Source organism: Hyla sarda, chromosome 10 (genome assembly GCF_029499605.1).
Source record: "Hyla sarda isolate aHylSar1 chromosome 10, aHylSar1.hap1, whole genome shotgun sequence".
NCBI classification, from domain to species: Eukaryota; Metazoa; Chordata; class Amphibia; order Anura; family Hylidae; genus Hyla; species Hyla sarda.
Genome location: NC_079198.1, coordinates 116,469,988 through 116,490,365, shown reverse-complemented (window position 1 = coordinate 116,490,365; position 20,378 = coordinate 116,469,988). Strand labels below are relative to the sequence as shown.

Genomic DNA, 20,378 nt, shown 5'->3' with positions numbered 1-20,378 from the left:
CAACGGCTCAACCTCTCTGGCTGCTGAAGATAGGCGCGGTACAAGGGAGTAGACAGAAGCAAGGTCGGACGTAGCAGAAGGTCGGGGCAGGCAGCAAGGATCGTAGTCAGGGGCAACGGCAGGAGGTCTGGAACACAGGCTAGGAACACACAAGGAACGCTTTCACTGGCACAATGGCAACAAGATCCGGCAAGGAAGTGCAGGGGAAGTGAGGTGATATAGGGAAGTGCACAGGTGAAGACACTAATTGGAATCACTGCGCCAATCAGCGGCGCAGTGGCCCTTTAAATCGCAAAGACCCGGCGCGCGCGCGCCCTAGGGAGCGGGGCCGCGCGCGCCGGGACAGGACCGAGGGAGAGCGAGTCAGGTACGGGAGCCGGGGTGCGCATCGCGAGCGGGCGCTACCCGCATCGCGAATCGCATCCCGGCTGGCAGCGGAATCGCAGCGCCCCGGGTCAGTGGATCTGACCGGAGCGCTGCAGCGGGGAGAGTGAAGCGAGCGCTCCGGGGAGGAGCGGGGACCCGGAGCGCTCGGCGTAACAGTACCCCCCCCCCTTGGGTCTCCCCCTCTTCTTAGAGCCTGAGAACCTGAGGAGCAGACTTTTGTCTAGGATGTTGTCCTCAGGTTCCCAGGATCTCTCTTCAGGACCACAACCCTCCCAGTCCACTAAAAAAAAAGTTTTCCCTCTGACCTTTTTGGAAGCTAAGATCTCTTTGACAGAGAAGATGTCCGAGGAGCCGGAAACAGGAGTGGGAGGAACAGATTTGGGAGAAAAACGGTTGAGGATGAGTGGTTTGAGAAGAGAGACGTGAAAGGCATTAGGAATACGAAGAGAAGGAGGAAGAAGAAGTTTATAAGAGACAGGATTAATTTGACACAAAATTTTGAAAGGACCAAGATAGCGTGGTCCCAACTTGTAGCTAGGGACACGGAAGCGGACATATTTAGCGGAGAGCCATACCTTGTCTCCAGGGGAAAAAACGGGAGGAGCTCTTCTTTTCTTATCCGCGAACTTCTTCATGCGTGATGAAGCCTGTAAGAGAGAATTTTGGGTCTCTCTCCATATGATGGAAAGGTCACGAGAAATTTCATCCACAGCGGGCAGACCAGAGGGCAAGGGGGTAGGGAGGGGGGGAAGAGGGTGACGGCCGTACACCACGAAAAATGGGGATTTGGAGGAAGATTCAGAGACCCTGAAGTTATACGAGAATTCGGCCCATGGAAGGAGATCTGCCCAGTCATCCTGGCGGGAGGAAACAAAATGTCGCAAATAATCACCCAAGATCTGGTTAATTCTTTCTACTTGTCCATTGGACTGGGGATGATATGCAGAAGAAAAATTTAATTTAATCTTGAGTTGTTTACAGAGAGCCCTCCAGAATTTAGACACGAATTGGACGCCTCTATCCGAGACAATCTGCGTAGGCAACCCGTGAAGACGAAAAATGTGTACAAAAAATTGTTTAGCCAACTGAGGCGCAGAAGGAAGACCAGGAAGAGGGATGAAATGTGCCATTTTGGAGAATCGATCAACGACCACCCAAATAACAGTGTTGCCACGGGAAGGGGGTAAATCAGTAATAAAATCCATACCAATCAGAGACCAAGGCTGTTCGGGGACAGGCAGGGGATGAAGAAAACCAGCGGGCTTCTGGCGAGGAGTCTTATCCCGGGCACAGATAGTGCAGGCTCGCACAAAGTCCACAACATCCGTCTCCAGAGTCGGCCACCAATAGAAGCGGGAGATGAGTTGCACAGATTTCTTGATGCCCGCATGACCTGCGAGATGGGAGGAGTGACCCCATTTGAGGATTCCGAGGCGTCGGCGTGGAGAAACAAAGGTCTTTCCTGGAGGAGTTTGCCTGATGGAAGCAGGAGAAGAGGAGATCAGGCAGTCAGGTGGAATGATGTGTTGCGGAGAGAGTTCAACTTCTGAGGCATCCGAGGAACGAGAGAGAGCATCGGCCCTAATGTTCTTATCGGCAGGACGAAAGTGAATCTCAAAATTAAATCGGGCAAAGAACAGAGACCACCGGGCCTGGCGAGGATTCAGCCGTTGGGCAGACTGGAGGTAGGAGAGGTTCTTGTGGTCGGTGTAGATAATAACAGGAAAACTTGATCCCTCCAGCAGATGCCTCCATTCCTCAAGTGCTAATTTAATGGCTAGAAGCTCTCGATCCCCGATGGAGTAGTTCCTCTCCGCTGGAGAGAAGGTCCTAGAGAAAAAACCACAAGTGACAGCATGCCCGGAAGAATTTTTTTGTAGAAGAACAGCTCCAGCTCCCACTGAGGAGGCATCAACCTCCAATAGGAAGGGTTTGGAAGGGTCAGGTCTGGAGAGCACGGGAGCCGAAGAAAAGGCAGACTTGAGTCGTTTAAAGGCGTCTTCTGCTTGAGGAGGCCAAGACTTGGGATCAGCATTTTTTTTGGTTAAAGCCACGATAGGAGCCACAACGGTAGAAAAATGTGGAATAAATTGCCTGTAATAATTGGCGAACCCCAAAAAGCGTTGGATAGCACGGAGTCCGGAGGGGCGTGGCCAATCTAAGACGGCAGAGAGTTTGTCTGGATCCATCTGTAGTCCCTGGCCAGAGACCAAATATCCTAGAAAAGGAAGAGATTGGCATTCAAACAGACATTTCTCAATTTTGGCATAGAGTTGATTGTCACGAAGTCTCTGAAGAACCATACGGACATGCTGGCGGTGTTCTTCTAGATTGGCAGAAAAAATTAGGATATCGTCCAGATATACAACAACACAGGAGTATAACAGATCACGAAAAATTTCATTAACAAAGTCTTGGAAGACGGCAGGGGCGTTGCACAGGCCAAAGGGCATGACCAGATACTCAAAGTGTCCATCTCTGGTGTTAAATGCCGTTTTCCACTCATCCCCCTCTCTGATGCGGATGAGGTTATAGGCGCCTCTTAAGTCCAATTTAGTAAAGATGTGGGCACCTTGGAGGCGATCAAAGAGTTCAGAGATGAGGGGTAAGGGGTAGCGGTTCTTAACCGTGATTTTATTAAGACCGCGGTAGTCAATGCAAGGACGTAGGGAGCCATCTTTTTTGGACACAAAGAAAAATCCGGCTCCGGCAGGAGAGGAGGATTTACGGATAAAGCCCTTTTTTAGATTCTCCTGGACGTATTCAGACATGGCAAGAGTCTCTGGGGCAGAGAGAGGATAAATTCTGCCCCGGGGTGGAGTAGTGCCCGGGAGGAGGTCGATAGGACAATCATAAGGCCTGTGAGGAGGTAGAGTCTCAGCTTGTTTTTTGCAGAAAACATCCGCGAAGTCCATATAGGCCTTAGGGAGACCGGTTACTGGAGGAACCACAGAGTTACGGCAAGGGTTACTGGGAACCGGTTTTAGACAGTTCTTGGAACAAGAGGACCCCCAACTCTTGATCTCCCCAGTGGACCAATCCAGGGTTGGGGAATGAAGTTGAAGCCAGGGAAGTCCAAGGAGAATTTCCGAGGTGCAATTGGGGAGGACCAAAAGTTCAATCCTCTCGTGATGAGATCCGATGCTCATAAGAAGGGGCTCCGTGCGGAAACGTATGGTACAGTCCAATCTTTCATTGTTTACACAATTGATGTAAAGGGGTCTGGCGAGACTGGTCACTGGGATGTTGAACTTGTTGACGAGAGAGGCCAAAATAAAATTTCCTGCAGATCCAGAGTCCAAGAAGGCCACAGTAGAGAAGGAGAAGGCAGAGGCAGACATCCGCACAGGCACAGTAAGACGTGGAGAAGCAGAGTAGACATCAAGGACTGTCTCACCTTTGTGCGGAGTCAGCGTACGTCTTTCCAGGCGGGGAGGACGGATAGGACAATCCCTCAGGAAGTGTTCGTTACTAGCACAGTACAGGCAGAGGTTCTCCATACGGCGTCGTGTCCTCTCTTGAGGTGTCAGGCGAGACCGGTCGACCTGCATAGCCTCCACGGCGGGAGGCACAGGAACAGATTGCAGGGGACCAGAGGAGAGAGGAGCCGAGGAGAAGAAACGCCTCGTGCGAACAGAGTCCATATCTTGGCGGAGTTCCTGACGCCTTTCGGAAAAACGCATGTCAATGCGAGTGGCTAGGTGAATAAGTTCATGTAGATTAGCAGGAATTTCTCGTGCGGCCAGAACATCTTTAATGTTGCTGGATAGGCCTTTTTTAAAGGTCGCGCAGAGGGCCTCATTATTCCAGGATAATTCTGAAGCAAGAGTACGGAATTGTACGGCATACTCGCCAACGGAAGAATTACCCTGGACCAGGTTCAACAGGGCAGTCTCAGCAGAAGAGGCTCGGGCAGGTTCCTCAAAGACACTTCGGATTTCCGAGAAGAATGAGTGTACAGAGGCAGTGACGGGGTCATTGCGGTCCCAGAGCGGTGTGGCCCAAGACAGGGCTTTTCCAGACAGAAGGCTGACTACGAAAGCCACCTTAGACCTTTCAGTGGGAAACAGGTCCGACATCATCTCCAGATGCAGGGAACATTGGGAAAGAAAGCCACGGCAAAACTTAGAGTCCCCATCAAATTTATCCGGCAAGGATAGGCGTAGACCAGGAGCGGCCACTCGCTGCGGAGGAGGTGCAGGAGCCGGTGGAGGAGATGACTGCTGAAGCTGTGGTAGTAACTGCTGTAGCATAACGGTCAGTTGAGACAGCTGTTGGCCTTGTTGCGCTATCTGTTGTGACTGCTGGGCGACCACCGTGGTAAGGTCAGCGACAACTGGCAGAGGAACTTCAGCGGGATCCATGGCCGGATCTACTGTCACGATGCCGGCTGGCAGGTAGTGGATCCTCTGTGCCAGAGAGGGATTGGCGTGGACCGTGCTAGTGGATCGGTTCTAAGCCACTACTGGTTTTCACCAGAGCCCGCCGCAAAGCGGGATGGTCTTGCTGCGGCGGTAGTGACCAGGTCGTATCCACTAGCAACGGCTCAACCTCTCTGGCTGCTGAAGATAGGCGCGGTACAAGGGAGTAGACAGAAGCAAGGTCGGACGTAGCAGAAGGTCGGGGCAGGCAGCAAGGATCGTAGTCAGGGGCAACGGCAGGAGGTCTGGAACACAGGCTAGGAACACACAAGGAACGCTTTCACTGGCACAATGGCAACAAGATCCGGCAAGGAAGTGCAGGGGAAGTGAGGTGATATAGGGAAGTGCACAGGTGAAGACACTAATTGGAATCACTGCGCCAATCAGCGGCGCAGTGGCCCTTTAAATCGCAAAGACCCGGCGCGCGCGCGCCCTAGGGAGCGGGGCCGCGCGCGCCGGGACAGGACCGAGGGAGAGCGAGTCAGGTATGGGAGCCGGGGTGCGCATCGCGAGCGGGCGCTACCCGCATCGCGAATCGCATCCCGGCTGGCAGCGGAATCGCAGCGCCCCGGGTCAGTGGATCTGACCGGAGCGCTGCAGCGGGGAGAGTGAAGCGAGCGCTCCGGGGAGGAGCGGGGACCCGGAGCGCTCGGCGTAACAAGAATGCAGCCTATATATCATAGAACACTCTATATGTCAGAGAACACTATATATCATAGAACACACTATATGTCAGAGAACACTATATATCATAGAACACACTATATATCATAGAACACACTATATATCATAGAACACTATATATCATAGAACACACTATATGTCAGAGAACACTATATATCATAGAACACACTATATGTCAGAGAACACTATATATCATAGAACACACTATATGTCAGAGAACACTATATATCATAGAACAGACTATATATCATAGAACACACTATATGTCATAAAACACAGCCAATATATCATAGAACACTCTATACGTGATAGAACACTCTATATATCATAGAACACTCGATATATCATAGAACACTCTATACGTGATAGAACACTCTATATATCATAGAACACTCGATATATCATAGAACACTCTATTTATCATAGAACACACTATATGTTATAGAACACACTATATGTCATAGAACACTATATATCATAGAACAGTCTATATATCATAGAACACTCTATTTATCATAGAACACACTATATGTTATAGAACACAGCCTATATATCATAGAACACTATATATCATAGAACAGTCTATATATCATAGAACACACTATATGTCATAGAACACTATATATATCATAGAACACTCTATATATCATAGAACACAGCCTATACGTCCACATAACACTATATGGCATTTATCATTGTGTTTGGAGTTTTTTTTTTGTGTGTCTACGTTTGGTGCTAGTTCGATTTAGACACTACACTCCGCTTTGCCGTTCCGTATGTTTTTTTTTTTTGACGATGTAGTAGTCAACTGTGCATTTTGCGAAAAGGAGCAAACATAGGCGCATTAGCCTGTTTAGAGTGTCACGTACCTGGATGTGGATGTCACGGAGCAGGTAGTGGATCCTCTACCTGTGTGGCTGAGGACTCGGACCGTATCAGGGAGTGGAGTCTAAGGTGCCGCTGGTCTTCACCAGAGCCCGCCGCAAGGCAGGATGGATTTGCTGCGGCCTGCTGCACCCAGGTCACTACCCCCGATACGGCTCGACCACACAGGTACTGGGCTAAGCAAGGTACAGGAGGATGAGACAGAGGCGTAGTCAACGTAGCAGAAGGTCAAGGCAGGCAGGAAAGGTTTGTAGTCAAAAAACGTAGCAAATAAGTCTGGTAACACAGGTAGGCAAAACAGGCAATGGGAAATTCTCTGACACTGAATTTCTCTACACTGAATATCCGGCAGGGAAGTGTGGGAGGTGCAGGGACTTTATTAGTTAGTGTCAGGTTCATACAGTAATTAAGGGCGTACTGGCCCTTTAAATCTCAGAGCTCCGTCGCGCGCGCGCCCTAGGAGACGGGGGCGCGCAAAGATGGAGCCGAGACACAGGAGCAGAAGCGACAGCAGTACTGGGTGAGTGACGGGCCGGGATTCGCTTGCGGGCGCGTCCCGCGATGCGCATCCCTGCCCCGCCGGGAGTAGGAACAATGCGCTCACGGCCGACGTGCGGCCGGAACGCAGGCAGTAACATAGAGCATAAAACCTACACCATCTCGAAGGTGCCGTGGGAAAACTTCCATAATGTAGCTTCACATCTCCTGAGTCTTTTTCTGCTCCTATATATTCCCCATGATTGCGACATTGCATTTTCCATCCCTCCCTCAGCATGCTAGTGACATTTCTTCATTCATTCAACATGCTTGTTCCAATTAATTATCCCTCTTCCGCACTGTGCCATTCCCCCCCTTCCCCCCTTGTTCCCTTAACCCCCCTTCCCCCCTTGTTCCCTTAACCCCCTTCCCCCCTTGTTCCCTTAACCCTCCTTCCCCCCTTGTTCCCTTAACCCCCCTTCCCCCCCTTGTTCCCTTAACCCCCCTTCCCCCCATTGTTCCCTTAACCCTCTTCCCCCCCTTGTTCCCTTAACCCCCCTTCCCCCCTTGTTCCCTTAACCCCCTTCCCCCTTGTTCCCTTAACCCTCCTTCCCCCCTTGTTCCCTTAACCCCCCTTCCCCCCCTTGTTCCCTTAACCCCCCTTCCCCCCATTGTTCCCTTAACCCTCTTCCCCCCCTTGTTCCCTTAACCCCCCTTCCCCCCTTGTTCCCTTAACCCCCCTCCCCACCCTTTGGTCCTTTTCCTTAACACCCCATCCCAACTTGTTCCATTTCTTTAAAACCCTATACCCATTGTGAAATTTCCTTCCCCCCCACAAAGAAAAAAATTGAAAACATTGTCCATTTTCATTAATCCCACTACTCCTCCCCATGTAACATTTTTTAAAACACCCTTAGACGGCTTTCACACTATAAAGTGTTCCGTTATGAAAACCCTTAAAAATGGCCGTTAAACGGCTGTTTCAAAATCCCATACGGCCGTAAAAAAAATCCCATTAAAGTCTACAAGGATTTTTACTTTATCCGTTTTAGCCCGTCATAGCCCATTATTAATCACAAACGTTATTTTTTGACGGGAGAAAAGTTGAAGGGAAATGAACGTAACATTGATTGCCAGTGGGAACATGTTTTCAGTACATTATATTGACACATCATAGTTCATAACCATGATGGGGTAATACAAAGTGCAGAATCTGAAAAATTGGCCCACCGGGACTCATAGGAGGGCCGGACCTACACGCAAAGTCCAGACTACAGTATCAGGACTTTGAATGCTGAAATAAGGCAGCTTTGGGCTGCGAAATACAAGCCTGACGCAGCAGCGAAAGAGGTCGGAAAAGATACCTGAAATTTTCTGAAACCTTCTATAAAATATGGATACACCAATGTTAACAAGATTTAAAAATATACTCAGACTAAATTATAAAGGAAAACACTCATTACCATATCAACTATTATTTCGGTCTCTCTTTCTGAAAAATTTCCCTTGTTGTAAAGGGGTACTCCGCTGCTCAGCGTTTGGAACAAAATGTTCCAAGCACTTAGAGCCGGCACCGGGAGCTCGTGATGTCATAGCCACACCCCCTAATGATGTAACATCCCGCCCCTTCAATGCAAGTCTATGGGAGGGAGCGTGACATCCGTCACGCCCCCTCCCATAGGCTTGCATTGAAGGGACGGGGTGTGACTTCATGAGGGGGCATGGCTATGATGTCACGAGCTCCCGGCGCCGGCTCTAAGTCTTTGGAACATTTAGTTCCAAACTCTGAGCAGCGGAGTACCCCTTTAAACCTCTACGTCGCCCTCTGGTAGCCCCAGGAGAGGTATCTGTAAGGTTTTCCCCAACTTCATCCTCACAATTCTCGTCAGCAAATGAGTCAACCTCCATCCTATCATGGTTAGGATTTGCAGTTGAGGTTGGCGGTGTCGGCTGTGTACGTCTTGCTCCAGACTGTGCCATAACCTTTTCAACAGTAGCTAATATATATATATATATATATATATATATATATACAGCAACAGGAGAATACAGCAGCACACTGCTAGCACAAAGATATAGATGAAACATGAGTATATAGATAAAACATGAGTATATAGATAGAACATGAAAAGCTATACAGCTGTAATGCAATAAATGAAGATATGAAACTATGAAATTATGACGTACTTAGCTTGCAAATTTGGCGCCAAATAGCATGGACCATCCCACCACGGTAAGGTGACCTCATTCTGGGACGGACCCTACACTGTGAATATGCCTCTGTGTGAACAGTACAGCAGGCATGCAAGGTCTGAAACATCCAAGGCACCTTTTGTACGCCTAATAGAGGTGGGTGGGGTGCAGGAGCCAACATGGAGGTAGCCACTCCCCCGTATGTGTAATACAACCAAACAATAAGTTGGCCAGCACTATCAATCCAAACTATTGTAAAAACCTGGCTTGCAGGTGCAGGCTGCTGGGCTAAATATACAGCAACAGGAGAATACAGCAGCACACTGCCAGCACAAAGATATAGATAAAACATGAGTATATAGATAGAACATGAAAAGCTATACAGCTGTAATGCAATAAATGAAGATATGAAAATCTTCATTTATTGCATTACAGCTGTATAGCTTTTCATGTTCTATCTATATACTCATGTTTTATCTATATACTCATGTTTCATCTATATCTTTGTGCTAGCAGTGTGCTGCTGTATTCTCCTGTTGCTGTATATTTAGCCCAGCAGCCTGCACCTGCAAGCCAGGTTTTTACAATAGTTTGGATTAATAGTGCTGGCCAACTTATTGTTTGGTTTTATATATATATATATATATATATATATATATATATATATATATTCACTAAGAAGATCCTATGGTAAAGGTAAACTTGCATGCACTCATTTTATTAAAGAAAAAATAACGTGAGGAACTTGCTGCGCTCGCAGGAAGAAAAGGTGGTGTGAGGGACACTTTCCCGCCAGACGCGTGTTGTGGATTATGTTGCGCCATAGTTATGTTGCGCCATAGTGATAAATTTGGCACACGGTGCGATAAAAGAATAGCGCCGAAAAGGTGTAAAAGAAAGAGTAGTAGAAATTCTGCTTGATAAATGCCAGCCTATATTACTTAGAACACAGCCCATGGCCCTGATTTACTAAAGTCCAACCGACTTTTTTTCTCCGTTTAAGCGCCTAAATTTTTGTTGCACCATCCGTGCGACTAATTCTGCGCCCAAAATTTACACCGCACAACCTACACTTTTGAAAACGCTTGGAGTGTTTTTTTTTTTATTACAAGAAAATGGGCGTGGTTAACCAAAAATGGGCGTGGTTAACCAAACATGGGTGTGTTCCCGACAAAAAGCAGAAATTACTCGGCGTACTTTCAAAATCACTCCTGAAAAAGTGTGAGTTTGACTCACAGAATAACCGACAGCCAAGAGGATGTGTAAAAGCTACCAAAAGCGAGTGACTTTGGCAAAGGCACAGCTTAAGGGCTGGTCCACATCACGTTTTCCCCCATACGGGAGCGCATACGGCAGGGGGGAGCTAAAACCTCGCGCTTTCTATGCCTTTCTATGCACTCCCGTATGTAATTCATTTCAATGAGCCGGCCGGAGTGAAACGTTTTTGCGCCATATGCGCTTTTACAACCTGACCTAAAACCGTGGTTGACCACAGTTTTAGGTCCGGGAAAAAAGCGCCCACAGCGCAAAAATGAGCCGACCGAACGTTTCACTCCGGCCGGCTCATTGAAATGAATTACATACGGGAGCGCATAGAAAGGCATATGGGAGCGCGAGGTTTCAGCTCCCCCCTGCCGTATGCGCTTAAACTTTAAAATATGCCCTTAATTGTATACATATTATTTTTTTTGGGGGGGAGGGGGAGGAAACTCCTATATTAGATGGTTTAAGTCCATTTAATTTTTTTAGCTCTATTTTGTTGCTTCATTCCCGTTAAATCTTGTGTTTTGCTTGTCTGGTTTGGCACATGCTATTGATGATTTATATTCTGGACCCATGTTTTTTAGTTTTTTTCTTTGAACTCGTAGTATGTGCGACACAAAAAGCAACATGAAATGAACCGACACGTGCGACACATTAGTACAGGCATAGGCAACCTTCAGCCCTGCAGATGTTTTGGACTACATCTCCCATGATGCTCTTCCAGCCAAAATACTGCAAAAGCATCATGGGACATGTAGTCCAAAACATCAGCAGTGCCGAAGGTTGCCTATGCCTGCATTAGTAAATCAGCTCCCAGAAAAAGGAGTGAAATCTAAAACAATCCAGTAAGAACACTCGGATTTTAGTAAATCAGGGCCTATATGTCATAGAACACTCTATGGTCCTGATTTACTAAGAGTGTTGTGTAGTTTTCTTTGTGGGTTTTAATTCCCCACAATTTTTTTCCCACCGTATTTACACATTTTTCCCTACATTTTGTACTTTTCCTACATTTTTTCTTTTTCTTTACACCTGCTCTGATCTGTCGGGTTTTCCTCAGCTGAAATCCACCACATTTTCTGTGGAAACCTTAGTAAATATGTTGGGTTTTTGTGAAAATGCCCCTTTTCTGTGACCATGCCCCCTTTTCAAGACAGACACGCCCCCTTTTCTGGGTTTTCTCAGTAAAATGGAGAGTTGGCCGGTTTTTCACTTCTGGCACAGACAGAATTCTGGCGCAGTGACATGGAATTCTGGCGCAAATATGTTGGGTTTTTGTGAAAATGTTGGGAACACGCCCATTTTCAGTGACCACGCCCCTTTCCCCCTGATGACCATGCCCCTTTTGGGGTTTTCTTAGTAAAATGGAGAGTTAGTCAGGTTTTTTTCAATTCTGGCGTACATTCTTGGGCACAACCTGACAAAACATGTCGGGTTTGCAATAGTAAATCAGGGCCTATATGTCAGTGTTTCCCATTCAGTCTGCCCAAGCTGTTGCAAAACTACAACTCCCAGCATGCCCGGACAGCCTTCGGACTGCCTGCAAAACACTGCTATATGGGTTGTTAATGCTGGTCTGCCTGATCTTTCCTGTCCTCTGCCATAGAGTCAGGACACCATCTTACATCTGCTGCGTGACACTTGCCACTATTTTAGTATCACCCACACACGACCCAGTGGCCAACAGCACACTTTCAGTAGCATCACACTAATTTGGCAAGTGTCTATTGTTGTGCCCTGCTGGATTAAAATGGTTAGTGGTAAAAAAAAAAGTGTAGCAAATAATCCTATATAGTGCAAGACCATGCATTGCCAAAATACTACTAATATACAGTGCCTAAATAGCTCTGCCAATCAATAATACCGCCATAAAGTGATAACAAGATAGCTGTTCTAGAGGATCACCGGGTCAGAAATCTCATTTTCTGTGACCTTATAAATGAATGAAACTGATTTAGAATGAGATTCGGTTTCGTTCAGCACCTCAGAGGATCCCGACCCATGGTGTCTGGTGTGTGAGACACTTTCACTGGTATTTTTTATCATGTTATATCTTGTTTTACCTTTCAGATTGAGGCTGGAAAACCCCATAGAAGTATTTTCATTGCAAGGCATTCCTAGTGACTGAAAGAAAAGCTGGATATATTACAGGACTGGGGCTTTAAATTTACAGAAAACTAGAATAACCTTATATCCAGCGCCGAATTGAGATGTGAGCATAATAACGTGAAGGGACCCCCTTCTATCTCATGCCGCCATACAGTGTTAATTTCAGTGGGCACTGTCAGATACAAAAACTTTTATATGTTATACATTTTATACTTCATAAGAAAATGTTATTTCCTTTTTATAGAAATCACGGCTTTGTCCAAGCTGAAGCACAGGCATATCCAAAATCCAGTAAATGAGGGTGAACTATCACTCCTCTGTACTCTCTCCTGTCTGATAGCACTCCTCTGTGCTCTCTCCTGTCTGATAGCACTCCTCTGTGTTCTCTCCTGTCTGACAGGACTCCTCTATGCTCTCTCCTGTCTGATAGGACGTCTCTGTGCTCACTCCTGTCTGATAGGACTCCTCTATGCTCTCTCCTGTCTGATAGGACGTCTCTGTGCTCTCTCCTGTCTGATAGCACTCCTCTGCGCTCTTTCCTGTCTGACAGAACTCCTCTGTTCTCTCTCCTGTCTGATAGTACTCCTCTGTCCTCTCTCCTGTCTGATAGTACTCCTCTGTCCTCTTTCCTGTCTGATAGTACTCCTCTGTGCTCTCTCCTGTCTGATAGTACTCCTCTGTGCTCTCTCCTGTCTGATAGCACTCCTCTGTGCTCTCTCCTGTCTGACAGGACTCCTCTATGCTCTCTCCTGTCTGATAGAACGTCTCTGTGCTCACTCCTGTCTGACAGGACTCCTCTATGCTCTCTCCTGTCTGATAGGACGTCTCTGTGCTCTCTCCTGTCTGATAGCACTCCTCTGCGCTCTTTCCTGTCTGACAGAACTCCTCTGTTCTCTCTCCTGTCTGATAGCACTCCTCTGTTCTCTCTCCTGTCTGATAGTACTCCTCTGTCCTCTCTCCTGTCTGATAGTACTCCTCTGTGCTCTCTGCTGTCTGATAGTACTCCTCTGTTCTCTCTCCTGTCTGATAGCACTTCTCTGTGCTCTCTCCTGTCTGACAGAACTTCTCTGTTCTCTCTCCTGTCTGATAGTACTCCTCTGTCCTCTCTCCTGTCTGATAGTTCTCCTCTGTGCTCTCTCCTGTCTGATAGCACTCCTCTGTGCTCTCTCCTGTCTGATAGCATTCCTCTGTGCTCTCTCCTGGCTGATAGCACTCCTCTGTGCTCTCTCCTGGCTGATAGCACTCCTCTGTGCTCTCTCCTGGCTGATAGCACTCCTCTGTGCTCTCTCCTGTCTGATAGTACTCCTCTGTGCTCTCTGCTGTCTGCTAGTACTCCTCTGTGCTCTCTCCTGTCTGACAGAACTCCTCTGTGCTCTCTCCTGTCTGATAGTACTCCTCTGTGCTCTCTCCTGTCTGATAGCACTCCTCTGTCCTCTCTCCTGTCTGATAGGACTCCTCTGTGCTCTCTCCTGTCTGATAGCACTCCTCTGTGCTCTCTCCTGTCTAATAGCACTGCTCTGTGCTCTCTCCTGTCTGATAGCACTCCTCTGTGCTCTCTCCTGTCTAATAGCACTGCTCTGTTCTCTCTCCTGTCTGATAGTACTCCTCTGTGCTTTCTCCTGTCTGACAGAACTCCTCTGTTCTCTCTCCTGTCTGATAGTACTCCTCTGTGCTCTCTCCTGTCTGATAGGACTCCTCTGTGCTCTCTCCTGTCTGACAGAACTCCTCTGTTCTCTCTCCTGTCTGATAGTACTCCTCTGTGCTCTTTCCTGTGTGATAGCACTCCCCTGTGCTCTCTCCTGTCTGATAGGACTCCTCTGTGCTCTCTCCTGTCTGACAGAACTCCTCTGTGCTCTCTCCTGTCTGATAAGACTCCTCTGTGCTCTCTTCTGTTTTTTTTTAAATGTTTTTTTAAGTCATGATTTCTATGAAAAGGAAATAACATTTTCTTATTAAGTATGTTAGAAAGGTTAATGTTTTTCCAAGATGTGAAACATATAAAAGTTTTCTAATGTCGTTCAATGTCGTTATATAGTGTTAATTCAATGCCATGTCACGCTCGGAATAGAAGTCAACTCACCCTCAACAGCTACCATACTCTCAATTCACTCCTTCTCCCCAACTGGAGATGTCGTCACGACAACCTCAGCGTCGGGACCCCCATGGTCAGACATCTTATCCCCTATCCTTTGAATAGGGAATAAGATGTCTAGGGGAAAGTACCCCTTTAAGTGATGGTTACTAGATTAAAGGGACGGTAACTAGATTCTGCTACTACTACTACTACCACCTCAAGCTGTACTGTAACAAGCTACCTTAAAGCGTATATATTGTATTTAACTGCATCAGGAGTAAAATAAAGTTAAAGCTGTTCACCGAAACCCTGGTTGTCAGAAAACTCATTCCTTGGCTTTGCGCAAGAGAACAGCTTCATCAAAAAAAAATGACCTTGTGGGGCTCACAGATGGACATTGGGTTACACCACTTGACATATCAGGAACTACTACCCTCTTCATTCCAACCCTCATACTTTTTTCTGGCTCGCCACACATATAGTTGAACACAGGGCCGGTTTTAGACTTAATGCAGCCCTGGGTAAAATGAAAAGTGGGGCCCCAAAAGCTGAAAATAACAAAAAAGTCAGTCACATTTAGTTAATTCATGATGTAGCATGTCAGGAGTATTGCAAGTTTATTAACCACTTGGGGACTCAGGGCATACCTGTACGCCCTGGTCCCGTTACCGGCATTTAAAGCGTTCTCACGAGCAGAGAACACTTTAAACTTGGTATGTCCCAACTGCTATCAGCAGCCAAGACCCAGGGTTAATGCCAGGCATCACCGATCGGGCTGATGCCTGGCATTAACCCTTTAGATGCCGCAATCAAAGTTGATCGCAGTGTCTAAAATGAAACTGAAAGTGTCCCGGCAGCTCAGTGGAGCTGATCGTGACAAAATTGTAATGTCCCGATCAGCTGAGAGGACGGCGGGAGGGCCCTTACCTGCCTCCTCCCTGTCCGAACGGTGCTCTATTGCCATGGCAGGCTGGAGCAGCAGAGCACCGATAACACTGATCAATGATATGCTATGGCATAGCATTGATCAGTATATGCAATCAAAAGATTACATGGCGTAGCCCCCTAAGGGGACTTAAAAAAAAAGACTAAAAAGTGTAAAAAAAATAAGTTAATAAATGTGAATAAGCCCCTCCCCTAATAATAGTTCAACCACCCCCTTTTTTAAAATAAAATTATGTAATAAAAAATTAAAATAATCATATGTGGTATCACCGCATGTGTAAATGTCTGAACTATTAAAATATAAGTTTAGCTAAACCACACAGTCAATGGCATACACGTAAAAAAAATACCAAAGTCCAAAATGGTGCATTTTTGGTCACTTCATATATCAAAAAAATATTAATAAAAAGCGATCAAAAAGTTCCATCAAAATTAAAATGGTACTGATAAAAATTACAGACCGCGGTGCAGAAGATTAGCCCTCATATAGCCCCATACGTAAAATAAAACCTGCATAAATTGGGTATCCTTGCAAATGTATGGATCTACAGAATAAAGATCAGGTGTTATTTTTTACCGAAAAGGGCACTGCGTAGAAACGGAGGCCCTAAAAAGTTGCAAAATGGCATTATAGTTAAACATTTAACCCCACAAATAAGTGTTTTTTTTGTTTTGCCGCAGATTATCTTATAAAATACTTTTCTATATCTATATACTATCTTTTAAAATAAGTGATGTCATTACAATGTACAATTGGTGATGCAAAAAAAAACAAGCCCCTGTATGGGTCTGTCTGTAGGTGCAAAATTGAAAGCGTTATGATTTTTAGAAGGAATAGGAGGAAAAAACGAAAGTGCAAAAACGAAAATTGGCCTCGTCCTTAAAGTGCTAAAAGATCAGGAACACAAGCCACAAGGTGTATGTCCCTCTAGATGCACAATGCCGCTATATTGTTCCCAAATAAAAACCACTATACATAGACCAATATTCTCACATACAGTGATCATAAAGTGGTAGATACCAGCTGTACGCTGGCACCCTGCAGACTGAATAAGTGGTGGTCTAAGCCAGATAGAGTTCACCTATATACATATTTCAGGGGAACAATGCGCTCTCCATCTCCTGAGGGGCAAATCATGTGATTATATATATATATATATATATATATATATTATATACACACAAACATATAGTGGGAGATTCATCAAAACCTGTCCAGAGGAAAAGTTGCTAAGTTGCCCATAGCAACCAATCAGATCGGCCTCTGAAAAATGAAAGAAGCGATCTGATTGGTTGCTATGGGCAACTCAGCAACTTTTCCTCTGGACAGGCTTTGATGAATTTCCCCCATATATTTTTATAATAGTATGCCAAGATATATATACAATATACAAAAAGGAAGGAAAAAAAAAAAATATATATATATATATATATATATATATATATATATATATAGCAAAAACAAGGTGGTCGCAGCACTCCAAAGGTAGAAAAAATAAAGTGACTTTTATTCCATTAGCAAATACAGTGCAACGTTTCAGCTGCCCATGCAGCCTTTTTCATGCTTGAAGTGCTGCGACCATCTTGTTTTTGCTGTATCTGGATTGGGGTCATACACCGGACCCAACTGGTTGCCTGCACCCACATACTTCATGCACTTTTGATGCTTTTGGGTTGTGCTGCTTTTCCTGTATTTTTTCTATATATATATATATATATATATATATATATATATATATATATATATATATATTTTTTTTTTTTTTTCAACCAGAGTGCTTTCAGCAGTTTCAACAGCTGGAGGAACTCTGGATGTAAAGCATTGATATACACACACACACACACACATGCATAAACTGTCTGGACATGCTGGGAGTTGTAGTTTTGCAACATCTGGAGGTATCCTGGTTGGGGAACACTACTCCACCTAGTAACGCCCTCCTCAGAATGTCCCCCATTCCTCCATACCAGTGTTTCCCAACCAAGGTGTCTCCAGCGGCTGCAAAACTACAACTAAAGGCTGTCCGGGCATGCTGGGAGTTTTGCAACATCTGGAGGCACCTTGCTTGGGAAACACTGCTCCACACAGTACCCCCCCCCCAAACCAGCCAACCCACCATCACCACCAGCATGTCCCTGATCAGCATTTAAAAAAATTATTTTACCTGGCTTCTGGTATGTGGGGACTTTTACATGGCCAAATCCTGGGCATCCACAAGAGAAGGAGGGGCAGGGGGCTTTACCTCTTGTTGGAACTTGGGTGCCCGGCCCCTCCTCCTCCATTCCATCTTGACTCCCACTGCAGACAGAAGCCAGGTGGCGGGCTATCGCCCGTCGGGGAGGGGGGGGGGTGCTTTAGCCCAGGTGAGCGAATCCAGTATCCAGCACATCAGGGCCCCTCCCGAGCATTTTCCTGCCAGCACTATGTGAGTGACCTCTGCTGAGAGCCTTAAACTGCAGCGAGGCTCACTTCTAAATGATGCTGGCTGCAGTGTTACATTCCTTCCCCCCTGAGCCACAAACACTCTAGCAGCCACAGGGGGCCCCCTGGAGGAGGGGGGCCCTGGGCAACTGCCCTGTTTGCCACCACCTTATGCCGCCCCTGGTTGAACACAGCAACCAATTACGAAATCCTGGCAGTCTAACTGTAACATAAGTGAAAACTATAGCAATAATATATATACATATACACACCAGCAGATTTACAGAGTAGTTCTGAGTCTCCATAAAATTTGGAACGGTTTCCAGCACCGCAGGCATGTGCTAATTGACATAAGTGCTTTATTTCCTGCAAAATTCACATAGTTACAACAGGTTCCAGGATGACAGAGCCCCTACAGCTGCCGGTCATGCCAGCGCAAGCCTCACCTGGAAGAATACAGCTACGAATCACAAGCCGTGGCTTCCATTTTCTGCTGAGTGTAGACTGTATTCTAATCGAAAACAAAACGATGGTTAAACCATGATTAAAAAAAAAAATATATATATATATATATTTATATATATATATATCATGGTGACATTACTGAGAAAACATGTGAAAGCCAGATTCTTATAGCAGTGAACATACAGAAATAAAAAAAAAAGTACAAAAAAAGAGTAAAGGTCAATAATGCAATTTAGTGGAAGGGGGAATTGTTTCATCTGGACAACCTCCTCCTAAGGGCCCGCACATTCTTTAATAATGTAATTCCCCTTTAGGGCAATGATGGGCTATGTGGTCGCCATCATGGAATTATGAGATCATAAGTATGATGATGTCACTTTCCTGCGACATCGTATGTGCCCTTGTGATGTGTTAATTGCGATTAAGCCTTAAAGGGCCAGTGCCCTGGTTATTGATGCACTTCCCTTTGGCCAGAGGCACCCCTGTACATTCATAAGCAATTTGGAAAAAGGACTAGCTTGTCTTAATGGTACTTGGGAGTTCAAGGTTCAAATCCTTTTATGCTTCAGTAATTACTACTAAATATTCACCTTGTCACAGCAGCTCCAGGGTAGTTTCCTTACTAAACCCAGGCTAAAAACAGGGTTACATAAATCAGGGATTCATACCAAAATAAAAAGTACCTTCTTGGTGTTCATTCAACAACTTAAAGGGGTATTCTGGGATTTTTTTTAAATTTGACTATGCTACAGGGGCTGTAAAGTTAGTGTAGTTCATAATAAAGTGTCTATACCTGTGTTTCATGGTAGCCTCATGGTAATTTTTCATGGTAATTTTTCTGTGATTTTTGCCCAACTGTTTATTTTTAGCAGCGTCTTAGGTTTTCCTAGGTTGCATTACAGTCCGAGACATTACATCGCTAGTCAGGTGATCAAAGGGAGCCTGCATGAGCTTCAATGGGTGGAGCCATGCTGGGTTGGAGGGAGATCATTCTGCAAAAAAATTGTGCTTTTGCAACAGCTGGAGGCACCCTGGTTAGAAAACACTGGTCTATTGCATGGAAGGGAGCTCAAGTGTGTTTCAATGGGTGCGGTGGCTGATGTATGGAAGGGAAAAAAGTGACTTTACACTTACAAACAAGGAATCATGGGACATGTAGTTGGAGGAAACTCCAACAGGAAATAGCCAGTTCAGCCTATTTGTTATACATACCAAAACAGAAAAAGTACTACAAAAGAGTATCTGAAACTTGCTATCTATCTGGAGTTCAGGATGATTCTCAAATGTTATGACTGGTCTACATGCTTTGACCCCTAACATTCCTAACTGTGTTTTTGGGGAGTTGGCCCCATAGACGTTCCCAATGGCCTCCTACAACAAAAGAACCCATCAAAACCCCTTGTTTAGGTAACTTCAATCTGCTATCATTTGTGTTTTGGTAAACCAAAAAGTTGCCCCAAAAATTAAAACTACTAGACAAGGGAATCTAGAACTTGCTATCCTGTCCAGAGAAGATAAGTTCAGGAGGACCCTTTAATGTCAGGACTGGTCTCCATGCCTTGGTCCCAAACATGTCTGTACCTTTGAAGAAGTTGGATCTGTAGATGTTCCCACTGGCCATCGAGAATAGGGATTTGGGCTTCCTACAACAACAGAACCCATGAAGTGCTTGTGTAAACGTTTCGATTGCCTACCAAAAATGTTGATGCTAAACCAAAAAGTTGAATCATCCGTTAAATGTTTTCTTGTTTTTGCCCTTTAGGTAAAGTCTAGGTATTCGAAGACTTGACTGTAAAAACATTGTGCAATCGTTTAGTGAGAAGTACATAATATATACACTCCGCTGCCCGGGCTGTCACTCATTTGCCAAAGAAAGATAACAATATATTTAAAGCAACTCACTTGTATAGTGATGAGTGCCGGTTACTTAAATGATAAATTGCCCGGTGATATGCCCCGCAACTAATGTGCAGTGAAACAAGAGTGAAAACATATTGCACAATTACACAATTATCTGGAGTGATTGTTGTACCTGAAAATAATTAAGAGTGAC

At 45.6% G+C, this 20,378-nt stretch overlaps 1 protein-coding gene across 1 annotated transcript in view; it reads right to left on the bottom strand.

Annotated features, from left to right (window-relative positions):
- WNT4 (Wnt family member 4) overlaps positions 1-17,696 on the bottom strand; it is a 142,580-nt gene extending 124,884 nt beyond the window's left edge. The window contains exon 1 of the mRNA XM_056542726.1: positions 17,604-17,696. Coding sequence (XP_056398701.1) covers positions 17,604-17,650 — 47 coding nt within the window. The 5' untranslated portion in view covers positions 17,651-17,696. The remainder of the gene's footprint in view (positions 1-17,603) is intronic.
- Positions 17,697-20,378: the final 2,682 nt, after the last annotated feature.